This window comes from Chaetodon auriga, chromosome 14, assembly GCF_051107435.1.
Source record: "Chaetodon auriga isolate fChaAug3 chromosome 14, fChaAug3.hap1, whole genome shotgun sequence".
NCBI classification, from domain to species: Eukaryota; Metazoa; Chordata; class Actinopteri; order Chaetodontiformes; family Chaetodontidae; genus Chaetodon; species Chaetodon auriga.
The window spans coordinates 4,933,595-4,954,899 of NC_135087.1; the positions used below are offsets into that span (position 1 = coordinate 4,933,595).

General features: G+C 45.3%; 2 protein-coding genes across 18 annotated transcripts in view; both read left to right on the plus strand.

The window, feature by feature from the left end:
- LOC143331573 (phospholipase D1-like) overlaps positions 1–8,302 on the plus strand; it is a 30,582-nt gene extending 22,280 nt beyond the window's left edge. Inside the window, exons 18-26 of the mRNA XM_076748589.1 lie at positions 258–371; positions 1,734–1,844; positions 2,030–2,118; positions 2,219–2,332; positions 2,492–2,541; positions 2,726–2,860; positions 3,361–3,514; positions 3,804–3,921; positions 4,768–8,302. Coding sequence (XP_076604704.1) covers positions 258–371; positions 1,734–1,844; positions 2,030–2,118; positions 2,219–2,332; positions 2,492–2,541; positions 2,726–2,860; positions 3,361–3,514; positions 3,804–3,921; positions 4,768–4,992 — 1,110 coding nt within the window. The 3' untranslated portion in view covers positions 4,993–8,302. The remainder of the gene's footprint in view (positions 1–257; positions 372–1,733; positions 1,845–2,029; positions 2,119–2,218; positions 2,333–2,491; positions 2,542–2,725; positions 2,861–3,360; positions 3,515–3,803; positions 3,922–4,767) is intronic.
- A 2,045-nt stretch (positions 8,303–10,347) lies between these two features.
- The window catches only part of LOC143331187 (traf2 and NCK-interacting protein kinase-like), a 61,217-nt gene continuing 50,259 nt past the window's right edge, over positions 10,348–21,305 (plus strand). For all 17 annotated transcript variants that reach the window (XM_076747853.1, XM_076747854.1, XM_076747852.1 and 14 more), the window contains exon 1: positions 10,348–10,797. In XM_076747853.1, coding sequence (XP_076603968.1) covers positions 10,741–10,797 — 57 coding nt within the window. In that variant the 5' untranslated portion in view covers positions 10,348–10,740. The remainder of the gene's footprint in view (positions 10,798–21,305) is intronic.

A 21,305-nucleotide genomic window follows, 5' to 3' on the forward strand; every position in this document is an offset into this window, starting at 1 on the left:
ACACACACACACTATGTACATTGATTTTCCGACTTCTAATGCAAAAACAAACAATGAAAACAGGACAATAAACAGTAACCTGTTGAAACTCAGCAAACGTCTGGCTGTCACACTGGAAAAACCACCTGAATCCTCACACTCACGCTTTCCATGGCATCAGCTTTTCCCTCTCTGTCTCCTCTCTTGCTCTTTTCCATTCCTCCTCTGACTTTTTATTTATCCTCCCTCTGCCTGCTCTCCTTCTGTCTCCCCTTCAGATCATGAAGCCAAAGTATCGCTCCCTGTCTTATCCATTCCTGCTGCCCAAGTCTCACTCCAGCGCCAATGAGCTCAGATACCAGGTCCCTGGCTGCATCAATGCCAAAGTGCAGGTAAGAGAACTGAAAAATCCGAGTACTGTTTTTACTTAACTGCACTCATAAAACAACATGCATTGTGGGAAAACGTGTTTTCTTTCCTACTAATTACACAAAATGAGAACCAACCGTTGACCAACCGTAAAAAGAACCACAGAGCGAGCACAGAACAGTATAAACTCCTACTTTCACTGCACTTTTTTTTTTCCAAATCCCCATCTGCGAGCACTGCTGGAAAGAGATGAAGAGATTGAGCGTTCAAAAAAAAAAAAAAGTCTCCACGGGCCAAAAGTTATATAACTCCAAAGGTTTGCACTCGCTGAAGGGTTTTTAGCCGCAAGCAGCCGACCTTTGAGTGAAGTGCTTGACTAAAATAAGAAGCGGCTGAAGATCCCGTCGTGTTTTTCTTTTGAGACAAAGTGTTCTTGTTTCTTTTCTTTTTTCAGGGCCGTTTAATAAGTCTCTGTCTGTCGCCTGGTTTCCAGCTGACACCTCTGTGAACGCCATGTGCAGCTTCTCCTTTACTATGTACAACACCAGTAGCTAATAATACACAACAAGTCTGAAAATATGTCTTTAAACTTTGTCTCTCTTTGAAATTACACATGTTTTTTTTACCTTTAATCATTGCAGTAAGTATTATCAAACAGAAGTACTAAAAGTTGCACTTTATGAGGTGGGAAAAGTCACAAAAAATACATTTTTGCTCACACAAGTGTTTGGTTTTGCATTGTAATGATCACTGACTGTTACACCAGAAGTTATTAGAAACCTGATTTTTTTTTTTGTTTGTTTGTTTGTTTGTTATTTGCAGTAGATTTATTTGATTGAGATTTAACACTGAGTATTCAAACGTGTTTCAAAAACTACACATGTACAGTACAAGCAGTTACAATCTCTTAGTGCTTCAATATTAACACATAACATGATCCTTGCAACCGACTAGAAGACCTTGAAAAACAACACAGACACCACACATCTTTAAGGGGACGGATACTGTATTCCAGCCATTTTTTAAATTGCAGTGAAAAGGTAGTTAATTTTATGAGCTCAAGTAATTTGCATAAACGTTTGCTCGCAATCAAATGGAACAGCACAGACCTGGTTACTCTGGATAAACACGTCTGCTTTTGAAAACCAAGTACATGCAGTCACTCGTCTAAATATCTAACGCACAAAGGTAATTGCACAGAAACCTGATTTCTAAAAAAGTTTAGCCGATATTTACAAATATCAATGAAGCTGATCAGATAAAACACTAAGTATATGGTCTTTTTAGTGTTTTCACTTAAGTGTATGTCATGTCACACACACATTTACATGGATTCAGCTGTCATGATTCAGCCCGTCTTATTACTCCCTCTCTGTGTGCACAAGGTGTTGCGGTCATCAGCAGATTGGTCGGCGGGCATAAAGTACCACGAGGAGTCCATCCATAATGCCTACATCCAGGTCATCGCCAAGAGCAAGCACTACATCTACATCGAGGTACGCCGGCAGCGAGGCCAGGACGTGAGAGTAAAAGACTGTAATCTGAGATCTGAGCTGAGTTCGCAGGAAGTTTGTTTATAATGTTTGTAATGAAGTCGCTCCACTGAGGTTCGCTTTGATGGCAGTAATTTTGTCAGTGTTTGTCGTTACTGTGGAGTCACTCGCTCTGGTTTGTGCCTCAGAACCAGTTCTTCATCAGCTGCGCCGACAACAGGATGGTCTACAACAAGATCGGAGACGCCATCATCGAGAGGATCATCAGAGCGCACAAGTACTTCCCTTTATTTGAGCCATGCTTTTTTTTGAAGTGGTGCCTTCGATTATAGGAAGGAAGATCTGTGTCTGTGGAACTGATAAGTGTTTGCTCACAGGGAGGGTAAGAAGTACCGCGTGTATGTGGTCACCCCTCTGCTTCCTGGTTTTGAGGGGGACATCACCACCGGAGGAGGGAACGCCCTCCAGGCTGTCATGCACTTCAACTACAGGTGAACCACACGACACTTTGACGAGCCCCGGGTTAACACTGAAAGAGGAACAGTGAGGGGAAACGAGAGTGTCATTACAAGTCAACTGCATTGTCTTTCTTTCAAGCTGATTCAATATTCATGTACTTTTTGATGAGTTTGGATCTCCTGCCTCCTCAGAACCATGATCAGAGGAGAGTACTCCATCATCTCCCAGCTGAAAAAGGAGAGTAAGTACAGGAATTAACTCGAACATTAAATATCTGATACCTGATATTAAGGTGAGAGTCGGAAAAGCGCTAATATTCTCCCTATTTCATCCTCTATTCAAGTATAATCTTAATTATGTACTCAAAACTTTGTGTTTTTCCCCTCCTTTCCTTTCCTTTCCTTTCCTTTCCTTTCCTCTCCCAGTGGACGACCAGTGGATGAACTACATCTCCTTCGCCGGTCTTCGGACTCACGCCGAGCTGGAGGGACGTCTGGTCACAGAGCTCATCTACGTCCACAGCAAGATGCTCATCGCTGACGACAAAACAGTCATCATCGGTCAGTCTCTCATCTGCTTCCATCACCTTCTGTCTCTTTTTATTTCTCTCATGTTGTTTTTCGCCAACTACTATTCGAGGCGACTCTGCCTTGACACCACGGAAATGTGATAAATCTGAAAATCTGGCTTTATTTTCTCTTTCTGTCACCATGTGTGCAGCTAAAAAACATGCATACAAACGCTGTTTAAATATGTGGAGACAGCTGCAGTGTAGCTCTGCAGCGCCCTCTGCTGGCTCACAAGGTGCAGCTCACCGTCTGATGAGGAACAAATCAAAAGGCTGAAAATCGTTCTTGAACGCTCCCCTTCCTCACAGCAGCATCAATTTTTTATTCATTTGTATTCATGATAATAAGTTAAGTCAAATAAATGCCTGAGATCTGTTATTTATGACTGTGTATCATTTAGTCTGCAGTGGGACCAATGGCTATAGTTCCGTTTAATGTGTTGAAAGAGTTGATGCAAAGGTTCAGTTTCCATCCTGATTCGTTTGTTTCAGGTTCTGCTAACATCAACGACAGAAGCATGCTGGGTAAACGCGACAGCGAGGTGGCGGTGATTGTCGAGGACTCGGAAAACCTCCCTTCGGTGATGGATGGACAGGAGTATGAAGCTGGAGCCTACGCACTTCAGCTTCGCCTCGAGTGCTTCAGGTGTGTGTGTGTGTGTGTGTGTCAGAAAGAGGAAGAAGCACGTTTTAATGCAGTGGAAACATTACGCAACTCGTCAAGGTTTTTAAGCTAATGGTTTTAGTAGATTTGTCTTGCCACCATTATCTCCGCAGTTTTAAAAGTCCTAAATATAAACATTTTGGATGTTCTGGAGAGGTGGCTTCATCTGATAGAAACGTTTACACCAAAAAGAGTGAGAAGGCTTCATTTTAAGACATCCAATCTGACTGTACTCCTTGTTCCTCGTCTCTTTCGGCCTCTCTCTGAGCAGGACTATCCTTGGAGGTCACACTGACACCACCATCGACCTGTCTGACCCCATCAGCGATCGCTTCTACAAGGAGGTGTGGATGACCACCGCTGGCCGCAACGCCACCATTTATGAGAAGGTATGTGTGGAAATTAAAACTGAGTCATCAGGCTGAGGAGGAAGCACATGTGCCAGATGGTGTTAAAACATTTTGACAGGGACTGTAGGTCAGATCTGCACATCTTAACGATTAAAAAATATATAGAGTCTCTTTATTTTCTGGCATGAATTTGAATTGATAGAAGAAAGTCCACTTTTGCCAGTCCTTAAATCGTGGAGCAAAACCACGGCCTGAGGGTGGTGTCAGAGGAAAAGCCGTGCTGTTAAATCTCATGGATTTCTCCTCTGTGTAGTGGCCATTCTGGGACATCTCAGACTCAAGCTAAACTTTGTATTGTCAGTCAGACTTGGTCCTTCCTACATCGTCAGCCTCAGCTGTGCTTACTGTCGGCTCAAGTCAAGCTGAAGCTCAAAGTTTGAGCTGAATCTCTCAGTCTGTGTTTGTCTGTGGGGCCCATGTGGGTAGTGAATGGGCTATGGTTTCTCCAGGGGTTTTAATAATTGCCCTGTTTCAATTGCCCACGTGGATTCATGCAGGATTACACTTGTTGTTAGGTGGGACCCAACTTTGGAACATATGCAAGAGCCATCTCGGCTTAAAGTTCTGTGCAGGGATTACATGACCTGAAAAATGGGTTAGTCCAAGGGGTCGATGTTGGCCTTATGCCAATTGGCCATGTAGGTAGGACCTCAGAGAACCTTGAATACTTTTCCCAAATATCAAGGCTGTCCATCCAATAGTTGATGGGATATTTAGACATCAACCATGATGGACTTAACACTGCCGTCCCGCCAGCAATCAAGAGTGGCTAAAACCGAGTGCATTTCGTTGAGTGAAGCAGTACGTGTCTGTGTTTCGCTGCAGGTGTTTCGCTGCCTTCCTTCCTCCCTGGTGCGGAACATGTCCGAGCTGGAGCAGTACCAGTCCAAACCAGGACTGGCCCAGACCGACCCGACCCGCGCTCAGGAGGAGCTGCGCAAAATCCGAGGCTTCCTGGTCCAGTTTCCTCTGGACTTCCTGTCCGAGCAGAACCTCATGCCGTCTGTTGGAACGAAGGAGGCCATGGTCCCAACTGAGATCTGGACGTAAAGGACATGCCGCACATTTGAGTTGAACCGTTTCTTCAGCATCTTGGGTGAAGGAGCTGCATTGTGGTTGTCATCATATGTGTAATATTGGATTTGCAAGAGATCGCCTTCAATCCAGAAAAGAAGGTCTGTTTCCTGCGTCTCCTCTGGATTGAAATGGCTGCTGGGCATTGATTAATCTCTCAAATCTGTTTCTGCTGAAAAATCCTAAACAGTAGTTACAGCTTACAGGTTAAGCGCCAGGTTTTGGGATGTATGAAGAACAAGAAGGTGTCGCACTTGAGGACATTTCTTTATTGCTTTTGTGACTGCATTCAAGCTGTGGAGATGAAAAACAGGCACATGGACTTGGGGCTTTGGGAATCAAACTCAGCTCCAGGCACTTCGACCTTTGGACTGCTGGAAAAGCTCACAAGATGGCGAGGATTTCTAAGGGACCAGGGTGAGGCGGGAGTAAAGGTTTTGACAATGAAACTAACAAATACTCGGCTCTTAGCTCAATTGAAACACAGAGACGACGATGCATGTGCTCTACAGAGTTTGTGATGTGTACTCGTGAGGTGCGTTAGTGCTATGTGTGCTGTCTATGAGCTCACACTGTGCTGTTGAGCCTGCGTTTAAAAGCTAGCTATATCAGATACACCTTGAGGATCGTTTATGTAAAACAAATCCGAAATGTGCTGCAGCACACGCACAGAGACAATTTTACTCATTTAACAGCGGTGCATGATTTACTAACTGTGCTCAGATCTTCTTAACATGATTACTGTAATGCATGTACCAATCACGTCTCTGGAACAGCCCTCAGAGACACGAGGGACGCTCAGAGACGCTTTAATGCTGAGATCAGAGTGTTGAGCCGACCCAGGTGCAAAAGCTAACTCCACTCAGTTTTATCACACTGTCTCCAGAAGGATGAGTGGAGAATTACTATGGCCGAGGGTGAATGATCAAAGGCTGCAGAGGAAAATGGTTGTGCCAGACGGCAACTTCAGAGGGCGGTTGAGACAATCAGCCCACAAATTCAAAGGTGTCATTTCCTCTTCGCTCAATAGATGGTGCTAGCGTCTTACAAATGCAGTTTGTGTACAGCTAGCAGGTGATCTTTAGTCTTTTTTGCTGGTGTTTTAAATGACAAGACTGACATATGTTGTTCATGTGGAGCGTGGCAGTTGTACTATTAATTCTTATGCGTGCAATCAGCAAGATAAGCAAGGCAACAGAACAAGTGAAACCCTTAAAACACACATAACAGATGAAGAGCCCTCTTTCCTGCTGTGGAACGACACAGTATGGATTTGGTGTCGCGCACTGTGGTCAGTCATGAAATAACGCCTGTCAGTGGACCTGCTTCCTTAAAATTGTCAGCTCTCATCACATTTAGTTGCAACAGAAGACTTTTAGTGTCTGCAGATGTTATGAAACTGTTGATATACGCTCCAAGGGAAATTCTTCGGTAACCCGTAAGGAGCACAACAAAGGCTTCCATCCATGGGAAAAGGAAAGTTAGCAGATGAATTCTGTGGGAAAATGTTAACACCCGATTAAGTATAGAGTATGAGGCTATAATTAATGAACACCTGTCAATAAGATCTGGTTCCTTCGAATTCTCTTGGGCACATTGGGCTTCCCTTGTTGTGTCTTTGCCTGTTGACATGTCTTTGGCAAGCAGTTATTCGGTGTGCTGCACCATTTTCTCTAGTCAGGTGCCAAATCACACTCAGCACTGTTCACACTTGATTGGAGCAGGAGAGTTTCGGTACCGGCAGCATTGCGTGGACGTGCGTACCAGTGCATCAGGTAACTCCACTCCCTCTTCACCACTTAACAAACCTGGTCTCTCTCTGCGTTACGTGCGTTTAGGCTGACTCAGTGGCTCCTGAAGTGCTTTTTATCATTGGCGCAGTTCAATCGTTATTTCCCCTCTTATCAGCTTCCTCAACCATAATGGAAATATTATTTTGTAATTTGATTTTTACACATGAAGTTCAGTTTACCCTTCAGCCGTATGATACGCTGTGTGGCTCTGAAGGGGGCTTTCCAGAGTCTGACTCTGTCTGTGTGATAGTTTTTAATGATTTAACAGGAGTCCTGTGTGGAGGCACCTCGTTCAAACCTCACACAGGCCTCCTGACTCCTAAAGAACGACTCTGTTGAGGTGCAGTATGGGAAATGTAGGATCTTCACCCACAAAATGGGACTTTTTACTGAAGTGAAGTGGCTCCTGAAGGTCTTCTTAGCACTGGGAGAGTCAGAGTATTTCATTAACTGTCACTTGCTCGATGATAATGAGGACGGGATATCGTCTTGTGCCTCTCCTCTCCTCTCCGGATCCTCTAGCTTGTTATTGTGTGCAGTTACCCAGCAGGCCAAAGCCTTCATCTGAAGCTAACACACTGAAATTGCTTCTTACATTTCCTGTCTGTTCCAGTGATTTCTTGATGGAGCGAATGGAAAATTCTCTTTTTGTAAAGTAACACAACCTATATCTGTCAAGGAGAACCGGAGCTTTTACAGGGCTTTGAGGCAGAATGTGTGAATGTATGGACTTTATGTTTTCTGATTTCTTTTAATTTTTCATAGTTTTCAAAGTATCTTGTTTGAACACCGACCTCCTCTAAATGTGAAGTTAAAGAACCACTCCTTCAGACTCTGTTCTCTGTTATTTCTCAGTTGTTTCATCTGACAGAGATCCTCGGTTTTCTCATGAAAGGGCCTCAAGCCCTCACATTATTGTTTTAGTGTCTATGTCGCACCAGACATGCGGATCAGTGGCATTTATCTAACAGAAGCAGACAGTGACCGCATTGTGTGAGATCTGATGATGAAATATTCATCTTTAAACGGGACCAGGGAGTTGAACCTTAACTGAAGCGCTAACGTTTGGAAACTTTATGCTCTTTGTTTCTGCAAAGACTCAAACCATTTTGCTGTTCGCTCTTTCTTGATTTCGACAGTATCGTCCGTATTGTTTACCCTTGCTGTATTTGTCATTGCATTATTTATGGATCATGAATCATGTAACATTCTTGCATTCGTTTTTTTAAATGTGCCGCATGGTTGTGTGGATGGTTTGTGGATTTGAAACTGAACCTCTGTCTGTCGCTTTGTCACAACCATCGAGCAGCTGTTTTCTCCGTCAGCTCTCTGTAGCCTTTGGCCTCACTTTAGCTGCTCTTGCTTCCACTCTGTTCATGTAAAATATCCTCTTTTTACAGTTGAAAGTGTTTCTAATTTATGTCTGTTCATTTAACAAAGTGTAACTCATAATTTAAATGGTTAACAAATAAAAATATCTTGGGATTTTTTTTTTATCTTTTGTAAGTAATGTCGGAGGTGAACGGACGCAGCATCTCATGTATTAACCGCTGTTGATTCATGAAATCCACTGTCAGTGCCAATTGTTGTGCAACACAAGGAAAGTAACCGCTTGTCGAGCTTGCTTTTCTTGTGTTGTAAATAACAAGACTGACATGTTGGCCATGTGAAAAGTGATACTTCTCCTGTTAACGCTTGTCTGTACAATCAACGCAACTGTAACCAAAATAACTACGAGGGAAATTCTTCGGAAAACCACAAGGAACTTTACAGAGGCTCATTTACACAGATGAGTAAAGGAAAGTTGAATTCTGTGGAAAAATGCCGACACCTGACAGAAACCCTCTCACCTTCCCTGGAAAGATAAAGCACAGATTATATAAGACAAACATGGGGCCATGATTAATCGACACAATGTGATTAGATCTGATTCCTTAGAACTCTCCTCTTCATGCTGGGGTACGAGAAAAAGTCTAAAAGAGAAAAGGCCTTTTGTGCAAAGGCACTGCTGACACTTTCTCAGCACCGGCCGCACCATTGTCTCTGGTCAGGTGTCAAATCAGCAGTGTTTAAAGATGACTGGACCACAGGAAATTCAACACCTGCGTGGACATGCGTTCGTGTGCATCAGGTAACTCCGCTCTCTAACATCTTAACAAATCTGGTCTCTCACTGCGTAGGCTGATTTAGTGGCTCCTAAAGAGTTCACTCATTATTTCCTCTCTCAGTGACTGTCATTTCCTCCACCTTAATGGGAATATTATTTTGTAATTTGAGGTTTAATCTCACAGGTTGGAAGCATCAGTTTTACACGTGAAGATCAGTTTACTCTTCAGCCTGTGAAAACAGTTGTATAATATGTCGTGTGGCTCTGAAGGGAGCTTTCCAAAGAACGAAAAGAACGACTCTGTTCAGTGGCAGCGTGGGAAATGTAGACGAGGGATGAGGGAATAAAAGTCTGAATCGGGGTGGAACAAATACTCTGATATTTGCTAATTCATTACAAGCAAAAGTATGTAAATATATCAGAATGAAAGGTGGGCATTATGCAGCAGACGGCCTCCTGTGTCTTTTATATAGCATTCCTGTCTTCATTGAGGATGAGGAGACTATTGCTAAAACTACACACAGCAACACTTGGCTAGTTTAATCTGTAAGAATGTATCATGCAGGAGTAATCACAGTACAGTGTGTTAAATCTGCACCTGCACAGTGACTGCAGCTGTCGACGTAGTGGTGTAAAAAGCAGAAGTATCTCCCTCTGAAATGAAGAGGAGTAGAAGTATTAAGTAGCATAAAGAGGGAAGTGATACCTATAAATTGCACTGAAGTATAGCACTTGAGTAAATGTACTTAAATACCTTTTAGCACTCTTAAGAACACCTTGGTCTCTGCTGCTTTATTTCTTACTATCATTTGTATCTGTCTCTTGCCTCCACTCGCACTGCTAAATTGCTGATGTGCCAAATGAGAGAAAATGCAGTGTTGTTGTGCAGGGCGGACAAAATAACAGGAACACGTGACAATCCAACACAGTCCAGTAACCCTGATAAATCCACATCTTCCACTTTGACACTAACATTCATTTTGACTGTGTCATGACGGTGCTGCTTCAGCTCATCTCATCATTTGTGTAGTCGAGTGGATTGGACGATACTGTAGGTGTTCTTATGATTTTGTTCATATAAACAAATAAACTAAACAGAGAGAGGGGAAAAAGAGTGTGTTTAGTTTGTCTTCTGTTTTTGTATTTCTGTTGTGTTTCCAGTGGAAATCAGGAGGAGTGAGTACAGCAGGGAGTCAAATCCATACAGAGAGACTGGTGGGTGATTTGTTTGAACTGTGAATCAATACAATAAGTAGCCGTAATGTTCATTTTAGAGTCCTCGTGTCTTTGAATAACATCCATGGGGACAGACACATGCATCATTGAGTAAAAACCTCGCCGGTCTCAGTCAGTGTGTAATGAGGGCTGTTGGAAACCAAAAAAAAGTTTGGGAGTCCCTGCCGCCTCACCAAACCCCGCCCAGGACCAGGCGTGGTTTGCAGCGCGCTCCCCCTCCCTCCACTCTGCACATTCACTGGCTGTCACAGCAGCGGCTCCAAGACCAACAGTAGCAGCAATCCACTCTCCACGGCGCTTCACCTTTCTCTGTACCGTCTCCACCCCGCAGACATGGACCTGGAGGTGCTAACGTACCCGGCGCACTTGCTTCCCATCCTCCCCGCGTTTGCGCTCTAGCTGTGCGCTCCGGGCCCCAGGCACGTACCGCTGCCGATCACAAGGAGAGTGGTGTTATTTTGTCCATCGCTGAGACATCACTGTGTAGGACAGCCGAGACCGAGCGGCAGAGAGGACCACACAGTCGTGACAGGCAAAGGCCGTTTCAGGATATCGGACAACTGAGAGCGGCTCTTTGCGTCCTCCATCATGGCGAGTGACTCTCCAGCGCGGAGTCTGGACGAAATCGACCTGTCCGCTTTGAGGGTGAGATGATGGGTGACATTTCTACCATTTTTCATGTGCAGCTTCACGAGAGAGAAACTGGTGTGTGTACGTGCGTGCGTGTGTGTGTTGGTAGCGTCGTGCGCGCGCGCGTTCCTCGCTCTCTCGCACCTGACAGCGCTCCATGAATAGCAACCGGCAGGAGAGCAGAGGAGGCTGCGAGAGGCGGATGTGTGGGAGACGGACAGCCAGGCCGCCACAATGTGTCAAATTATAGATCAAATTATATTTAGATATTAACTAACATGGAAGCTGCCTCGTGCATCTCGTGCCTTATCCATCCCGAGTCAGACGCAGGAAGGCTGGAGTGTGTGATGCTGAGGTGGCTGGGATTCTGCTGACCTGGATAGTGTGGGGTTGTGTGTCTCTTTCTTTCACAGCCTATTATAAGCCCATCAGCCTTGATTCAGACAGCAGTGGAATTTAACCTATTTCTCCCACGCGCCGCCGATCCTCTTGGCTTGTGTGTTAGAGAGCGAGGCAGAAGCTGCTCCTTGATTTCAAGCCCAATTTGTTATTCCTGCACAGTTCTCGCCTCTTAATGGCAAACTAGTTTCCCCTCCTGCTGTTCACCTGGTGCGTGTGTGTGTGTGTGTGTGTGTGTGTGTGTGTGTGTGTGTGTGTGTGTGTGTGTGAGAAAGAACCTACCTGTAGTCAGTGTAGCCCACATTCTCCTAAAGCTGAAGCTTTGCCTGCTGCAATATTCTTTTGTTCATCCGATGTGTGCTGCAAACCACAACACACTCACACTCACACACACACACACACACACACACACACACAGCGTCCTGCGCTTGTGTTAATGCGTGGATGCCCATGTTTTCGCTTTGCCGGGCACGGTGTGTGTTGTTCTCAGTGTGCGTGTGTTCTTCTGATGTCCTCAAGCATGGCATGCTGCACATGAGGAAGGGGCTTCAGCTAAAGACCTGTTTGCTGCTGTGAGAGACGAAACCACATCACACACACACTCACACACAAACTGAGAACTACACATACACACACACACAATGCAGCTGTTGTCTGCCTGCCTGTATTTACCTGCTTCCTGGTCTGCTTGATTGTGCCCTCATGTCTGTTTTTATGTCTGTCCCTGCCTGTCTCTTCCCCTCTGTTCTTATCCCTTTGCTTGTGTTTCTGCTTCAGTCGCATCCATCCACCTGCGTGCCCTTCCTCCTTTTTTTTCTTATCAATTTTATCACCCCATTGTTTTTTTCCCAGCATCTTGTTTGTCTGGCTGACTGAATGCGCCTCCCTGTCTATCTGCCAGCCGCTCTGCCTGCATGAGGAGAGACGCTCACGGGGAAAAGTGAATGAATTGTGGTCACTTTTGAGCCACGGCATGTGGTGTGTTTTAAGCAGTAGGATGGAAAGGAGAACGTGAAAGAAGAGGGGGAGTGAGACAGACAGGCAGAGATGAAGATGAATGAGGAAGAGGAGGGAAGCGTCTGTGCATTGGGAGTCAGCCCGTGCATGTCCTGTTCTTTTCAGAGGCGTGATGTCAAGCTCATGTCTCTCGCTGTGACTCAGAGGCAGCCACAGGGACGCACGCGCACACACGCACACACAAATGCTCACATTTGTTTTTACGATGTCACGTATGTGAGTTTAAATGAGCGCGCTGATCAAAAGTGATCATTTGACACCTCGGCTCATTACCAGAGAGAGACAGATCCTAAAAGCTTCTCTGGCCTGTAAATATTTCTCAAACATGACATTTCAAAGCGCCTCTGTAACCTCTTAAAGCGCCGCCGACCTGCCGATGGGTCACTCGTTCCAAAGTTTCTGCGCAGCTGAGCTTTGCATAAACACACATAACTTCATTTTTTCATTTAAGCGGCGATCCTGAGACGTTTCCATTTGTGCAGCCATGAAAAACTCTTGGGTTTGAGCGTTTCCCTCAGTGTAAACGTCACGGTCGCTTCAATCAAAAGTTGGAACAAGCTGAAACAGAGCAGAACAGATGAGTTTTTCCAGCCTTTAAACTGGTTAAGGGGAAGTAAAACAGTAAAACTTTACTCCTCCACAGGAGTGTGATTCTGTTCTCTTTCCTCAAACGTAAATGTTTTGCACAGCAGCAGCGTAAATTCTTCAGGTGAATACCACAGAAGTCTTTAGAAAAGGAAGATTAATCCGTCAGCATGTCTGGACAGGACTGTCCTACCTATTTACAACATACACTCTTTGTCTTTTCATCTTCACTGTGCCACCTCACATTTTTCCATCTTTCCATCTTTTCATGTTTTTTTTTTTTTACTTCTCATGATAGGCTCCCTACACACACACACAGACACACACACACACACAGACACTATGTCAGATGAGTGTACAGTCAACCACTGGACTGGCTAGACAGGAAGTAGGTCAGCTGGCTCTGTTGGGGGGGGTGACGGGTGATTATAATACTGGCATGGGTGGTGGTGATGGGGGATTGTGGTTTGTGTGTGTGTGTGTGTGTGTGTGTGTGTGTGTGTGTGTGTGTGTGTGTATGGGGGGGTGTCGTTGGTCTTGCTCTTGCACTCGGCTGCTCTCGGCTGCACTGACCATCGCACACAAAGACACAGACAGAGCTGAGTGGGAAGTGGAGAGAGAAGTGGCTTTTCGTGTTTGCTGCCTTTGCACTTCTCCCCCCTTTCTCCCTCTGTCTCCCTCTCTTCTCTCGTGCCTCGTCGGCTCTCTGCGACATTCGCTGGTGTCGCCCACCGACCCCGGCAGCACCTGCGTGGACGTCGCTTGTTTCGCTCGAGCGGTAAAGGCCAGAGTTAGAGTCAGACGCTGAGATGTCACCGCTGGTTCCCCGTCTTGTTGTGACTCACAGTGATACCAGAAGACCAGATGAGGTTGAAACGCTGTGGTTTCTTGATGCAGACAGTGGTTTTTATGTAAAGGGATACGCACACGTGTGCACACATGCAGGTCAGAGGCGTCAGAAGCACGGGTTCATCCAGTCAGCTGACGAGAGCAACAGATGGCGAACCAGCAGGAAGTATAGCCTCGGCACTGCACACGCACACACACACACACACACGCACACACACACACACACACACACACACACACACTGCCAGTAGACAAATACGCTGTGCAGGGACTCAGGTGTGAGATCCGAGATGAAAGAGGGAGCAGGTGAGGATGAAGGGATAGTGGCACGGTCAGAGGAAGACAGAGAGAGCCGGAGCGATTGGGTTTCAAGGAGAGAATCAGGACGTGTGAAGATGAAGGCGGCTCAGAGGGTCTCAGAGGGACAATGAGAGAGCAGAAGAAGAGAGCGACAGAGGCTGTGCTCGGGCTAAAAGGTGGAGATGTGACCAGTGACTAAAGCAGTCCAAAGCAAAGACCCTTCTCCAGATCTCCTCCCCCCCCCCCTCCCTCTCCATCCCCGTTGCCCAGTAAGGCCACATTCCTCGGCCCCTCACCATGGACGCCATAGTAACGGGGCCACAGCAGTGCCCAAGGCTTACACAGAGCTTATTCATGAATAGTCTATATACTGTATGGCAGTCTGTTGCTGAGAAATGCCCCCCTCCCTCCCACCCTCCTTTCCACTCTGCCTGCCTGCTTCTAGTTGACCTATTTTTTCCCCCCCAAGTCACTGATGGAGTCTTTAATTCTCTGTTACACTTACACAAGTACTAAGATGTGGAAGTTTGCTCTGTATGCGTGAAACTATGAAGTTCCCTATGTGGAATCTGCCAAATTCGCTGACGTTTTTGGTGCCAGCTGATTTAAGAAATACCAAATGCAGGAAATGTTTGTTGGCCCAGGACATTCAGGTTGAGGACAGGTTTTCCTGGAAAAAGTGTCTCATGCACAGGAAGTGTAAGCACAGTTTCTGGGCGTGAAAGAGTGTGAAATTCAAATAAAAAGACATCCACGCTCTTTGATTTCCAAGTGATTTCTTGGAAGTGTGCAGTAATCAGCAAAGATGATGCTAAAATGAGCAGAAGCTGTGATCTTCCAGATCGTAGCTTTAAATTCGGTTTCATGCTTTAAAGACATTTATGGATACGTTAAACCCTTAATACGCATGAGACCACACTGTCTAACTCTTCCCCTTTTCTTTCCTCTTATACCATAACGATCAAAGTGCACACACACGCTTGATCCGACGGGCTCGCGCGTGTAAACAAAGCCCATAGTGGGAGCTGAATCCCTCCGTGGTGTCTGAGTCACGTGGCGGCGGGCGGGAAGGAAAGAAAGATGGACTGAAATGACAGAGGGACAGAGCGGCAGGCAGAAATTGAGAAGAAAAGATGAGCGATGAGGAGGACGGAGGGATGGACGGAGGGACGACAGGGAAAGGTGCGAGATGACAAGTCGGCAGAGATGGATGGAGGGCGAGAGGCGAGGACGCGGATGGGTTCATTAGCATCGCAGAGCAAACTCTGCGGCGCGGAGTGTCTTCGGCGGCCCGTAAATCTGTGATTAAGAGTTGACTCCTGTTAATGTACTGTACATGTCTGGGGGGAGATGGAGTGGGAATTAGGCTACCGCGGCATCCCCTCGTAAAAGCGAGCAGTGGTGAGCCATGTTGTTAAGTGTAAGTGGTTTTTGTAAGAGACCTGGCCCCAGCATGACTTCTATCATCCTCTTAGGGTCTCTAATTCAATCCACCTCACTTCTCTATAATTCACTTTCTATAGACACTAGCTGCACTCACCTGGCTGCTGGCTAGTGCACAGAAACATATGCTGCACTTTAGATACACAGCGGGCCTATGGTCTAGAGAAGGACCAGGCGGGGTGAGTTTTAAAGGATAATTATTAGTTTTCCAGACGCTTTTAATCCCCATTGCTGCTTGAGTCTCACACAGTTCTGCATTTTACTGCATTAATGCAGTTCATGCAGTGCAAAGGTCCCATCACTCTCTGAAATATGTGCAGAATCAACTCTTAAAGCAGCATTAATAGTTTGCTTGTGGCTACCTGGGGGCAGCAGAACAAGCTTTAAACACAACATCGACTTCTTCTACACTAATCAGCCCCAACATTAAACCCAGTGAATAACAATGACTGTGTTTACATGCACACTAATATACCACTTTCCCAAATATTGAAATTGATACAGCAGCACATCCCAGTTGGATTTCCCAAATTAGGCCTTTTTTTCTGAATGGAGCATAAGACATGAGGGACATGTCGGTATTATTCTTTGGATAAAATGCATTCGGAATGAGGTCAAAAACCTGCATATATCATGCATGTTAAAGTAGTCTTTGATCATCTGGTTACAGTGCTCTGCCAGCATTCACATAGATGCTACTTTGACACGTACCACCCACCTAAACACCGCTGCAGACCAAATACACCCCCTCTTGGCAGCAGAATCCCCTGATGGCGGTGTTCAGGAATAGCTTGAAGAACATGACAGAGCTCAAGGTGCCAACTTGCCTCCAAACTCCTCAGATCTCAATCCGACTGAGCATCCCCTCACTGGATGTGCTGGATCAGCTCTGATCCATGGAGGCCCCCACCTCGCAACCCACAGGACCCAGAGGATCTGTCCTGGTGCCAGACGCCACAGGACACCCCCAGAGGCTCGAGTCCACGCGCCTCGATGGGTCAGAGCTGCCTTGGTGGCACCAGGGGGACCCATGCAACATCAGGCAGGCAGTCTTAATGTTGTGGCTGATTGGCGTACAGCTGATATGATGAACCTGTTAGCAGACAGTCGCCTGTTTTCATGTGGAGTCTCGTTTCTACCTGCAGAGCAGTAAAGCCAAAACACTGAGCTGAAAGATGCTAAAATGCTCAGTGTAGCTGAGGGCAGCAGCAGAGTCAGCATGAGCCTGCACACACGCACACACACACACACACACACACACACACACACACACACACACTGCACTTGTTACATGCAGTAACTTTCGATTGGTGCAGTTTTAATTGTACCCACCTTAACTCTGTAGCAGATCTGCCATCTTGCCGTCTTGTTTAAAAGGTCGTAACTGAACTCCTCTGTGAGGAATGTTTGTTCTTTTCGTGACTTTACATGAACACAAAGAACAAATTGCTTCGTTCTCTCGTCTCTAATGAATGCAGTTTGTTTTCGGATTGAAGTTTATCTCTTTAATTTGTGCCGTTGTGTGAATACAAGCTCACAGATTAGATTTTCACACTGGCTTTCTGCTCTGAGTTATTTCTGTTTTCGTGCAAGTCTAATATTCACTTATTGCACTGTTGGTGTTTTTCCGCTCTTGAAATGTGTTCACACAAATACTTTCTCTATCTATAAACTGATAAGACCATAATAGACAGACGCCTCATGCCAAGGTCTCAAATAAACGTCATGTTTCCAGTAATAAAACGTCCTTTGAGCTGCAGGTTACAGCCAGCTCTCAAGTATCCTTCCACTCTCTCTTTGGATTGTTTTCATAATTCAATTCCGTGTGGCTGACAGAAGCAGACGTTTAGATGAACGGACGTTCAGACCTGATGTGAAAGCACAAAGTGCTTCAGCAGAGAATCCATTCACTGGTTAACAGTTACGGTTCTGTTTACTCACTTTTAAGTGTTTGCCCTTCAGTCAAAGTACTTAATTTTGAAGAGTTATCTGGAAAAATGTAGCATATGGGAGGTGGCACTTGCAACCGCCCACCCATACACACACACACACACACACACACACACACACACACACACACACAAATGCACGCATCACATTACATGCAGTCATTTCAGTTATTGTAAATATAAAACTATTGAATTTGAATTTGAGTTGAAAACGTTTTGTTTGGAGTGACCTTGGACAGGCGGCCAGTTCTCACACATTAAACACTGAAATGTTCTTTTCATGATTTTACATGAACACACAGAACAAAACGCTTTGTTCTGGAGCCAGTTTGTGTTGACATTGAAGTTCATCCCTTTGAGTTGTGCCACTGTGTGAATACAAGCTCGCAGATTAGATTTCTGCACTTACTGTCTGCACTGATTTAGTGGAAGTCTGATATTCACGTCTTGCACTGCTGGTGTTTCGTACTCGTGAAATCTGCTCACACGCATACTTTCCTCCATCTGTCTTATATTTTATTTCCTGCTAATCCACGTGTCACATGTTGATATTGTTGGAGTGTGCGTTTGGGTGTTTGTCTGTGTGATGGATGTGGATGGAATCTTAAACTGATAAGCAGAACCATAACCGATAGACGCCTCATGCCAAGGTCTCAAATAAACGTCATGTGTCTGGTAATAAATCCACCTTTGATCTGCAGGTTACGGCCGGCTCTCAAGTATCCCTCGACTCTCTTTACACTCGGTAGCATTTGTATTGTTTTCATAATTCAAGTCCATATGGCCGACAGAAACAGACGTTGAGATTAACAGACCTGATGTGAAAGCACAAAGTGCTTCAGATGAGCAACCGTTCGTTGGGTAACACTTGTGGTTTGTTTACTCAATTTTAAGTGTTTGCCCTGCAGTCACACACACACACACACACACACACACACACACACACACGCACACGCACACACGCACACAAAGTACAGATGTCAGTCTGAAAGTTGCCAGAGACAACAAAACAGAAATGGAGAGAGGAGGAACGTCTGTAGTGCTCTTCAGAATTTGGCAAGTGGCAGTGGATTAATAATTAACACGAACTGCTCAGCTTCCTCAATCAACAAGTAATTACTTTACTTGTCAGTTCAAAGGAATTCAGCTCGCTCTGATTTAAACTAACATTATTTTATCCTGGCATCAGAGATGTGTGTGTGTTTCAAGTCAGGAGCCTTCGTCGCCAGCATTTGTCAGGTCACATAGAGGATCATGTGCTTTCCATTTTACTCCATTCAATTTCATGAAATAAAACGGCTTTTCAGTGACTCACAGCTTAAATGGGTCAAATAGACCAGCAGCACAATCATAGGATTAGAGAAAGAGCTATCCGCAGATAGCCATTAGAGCTATTGTTGTAGATGTTGATCAGCAGATCAGTCACACTTCCGATTAATGACCCACAAATGTTTCCCTCTCAGCAGCTGCCGGCCAGTTTGCTTAGGAAACTTTGACCAGACATTCTTGCGTATGCATAATTGGTCAATTGCATCCCTTATCAACACCCGACGTGGCTTTGCTGATGGATGGATTTCAAGTCGTTTGTTCCGGTTTTACAGTTAAGGTTAAATGTAGGATTAGCTTTTGGTCAGGTAAGAGTTAAGGTTAGGAATGTAGCGGAGAGGATTAAGGTTAGGCGGAGGAATGGAAGAATGAATGCAGTCCCTAAAAGTCCTCACACGTGTTATAAAGTGGCTTTCACAAGAGCTGCAGCCCTGCACTCTAAAACCCATTATTTCTAATGGCCTGCACTGCTCATGGACCAATATCCCCTATTCAAAGAAAAGAGTGGATCCAGTGCTGCATCCATTTCGGTGTCCTTGTGCCCAAAGTTAATCCTGCTGTTGCACAAAAGCATTCCATGTCAAGAAGAAATGCCAAAGGAATAAGCAGGAGAGGACGGAGGCAGAATTATGAGGACCAAAACAGACTTTTTATCTGTGGATGTACGAGGATGAGAGTAGAAAAGGTCTCTTCTTTTAGCTTGTTGAGTGTGAAATGTGCAAAATATTAAAAGGAGATAAGCCATCTATGACCAATGAATGTCAGACTGTCAGAGTGGCACTGAATGCTACCGTAGCATAATAGCATTGCTCTTCTTCTGACTTCTAGATAAGTGGTGAGTGAGGTTAAACCGTGTCCTATCTTAGAAACACCTATGATAAACATATCAGCCGCTATTGTTGTGTGAAAGCCTTGCAAGTCAAACTTTGTCAGAGAAATTGAAAGAAGTCGCGTCCTTTGTTGATTCTCACGCATCCGGTGTGCTATGAAATAATAACTTCAAAAACTGGGGAATAAAGTCATTGAGGTTAAAGTAAACCTCTTCTCAAAAATCTGGAGAAATGATGTGTGTGTGTGTGTGTGTGTGTGTGTGTGTGTGTGTGTGTGTGTGTGTTTCTACATTGCATTTCAACCTCATTCTGACTTCCCTCAGCACTTTTCTGTGCATGTTACAGTATATTTAGCAGCGTCTTGCAGACACACACACACACACACACACACACACACACACACCGTGATTCATCAGCAACCAGTGAGGTCATGTGGCAGTCATGTGACGCTGGCAAACGCTCAAAAGGAACACAAAATGAGGAAAGGGGAAGGGGTAAAAATTGCTCCAGTCATCGGAAGCTCTAAACAATGACTTACACCAATGGCACCAACGAGGGGTGGCCGGGAGGGGCCTGATGCAACTGCTGGCCCCTCTTCGCGAGTCACGTATGCAAGATATACTTCAATCTCAAATTTTGCATTGGATATTATTCAGTGAAATCAATAATGTATAGTTTTCGTTATAGCTCATGTCAAAGGAAATCACATGTAGCCAGCCAGCTGCTTTAGACTGTCTGTCCCTGTGTCACACTCCGACCCTCCCCTTTTGGTGTGCCACCCCAAGATCTTCAGTGACCCTGGTGGCCACCCTGGTGAAATCTCTCTGAGGATGACACACACACACACACACACACACACACACACACACACACACATGCAGACACACTGACAAAGCCTGCCTCACACTGAGAGCTCATTCTGCAAGTGGCCTATAAAATATGAATGATATCGTGCTATATTTTTATCAGGGAGCCTAAGGATATGTATGAACTGGAGCAGCAAAAACGCTCTGTTTTTCTAGCCACGGCACTCATTCTGTTTATTTTACACGGAGGAGAGGCTCCACATGCATGCCTGCATCATGTGTCTTCCAAAGCTTGCGGTGCTTGCATGCATATGAATTTGCAGCACGTGTGTTCGCATGAAATTACCTGAACGTTTCTGTAAAAACAGAAAGAGAGGCAGAGTGCATCCTTGGATGTGTCTTGGGAGTTGCTGTCAGAACTTTGTATGCAGCTGTGAGAGTTAATGCACACGGCTGCCAAACACAAACACACACTCGTAGAGTGAGAAAGGAAGTGAGGGGTGGAAAACTCTACCTGCACAAGCTGATAGCAAGGCGAACAGTCGCAGTGCTTGCAGAATGTTGCCGTCTGCACTGTTGAAAGAAGCTCGCAGTCTCTCTCTGACTCCCTTTCTCGCCCATACACATGCGTTTAGCGAGACACACACTCTTCATTTTGTGCCCACTCATACTCGTTAGAACATTTGAACACTAGCCCTTGTGTAGGAGTGTGCTTTTGGCACAGTGTGTTAGTGTGTGTGTGTGTGTGTGCTTATGAGAGTGTGAGAGAGCGAGACAGCGGGAGGATGTACTTGAGACAGAGTGTGAGAGAATGAGTTTGTCTGCATTTGTGTGTGTTTGTGTGTGAGGGCAAGTGCATGTGTGTCTGCTGCACACAACAGAGAGCGAAGGGTGAAAAAAAAAAAAACGACAGGAAAAGGAACGAGAGAGCAAGAAAAGCACAAGGCCCCGTCTTCAGAAACCGCTGACAGGTTGACAGGTCTGCTGAGACCCGCAGAAACAAACATATAGAGACAGAA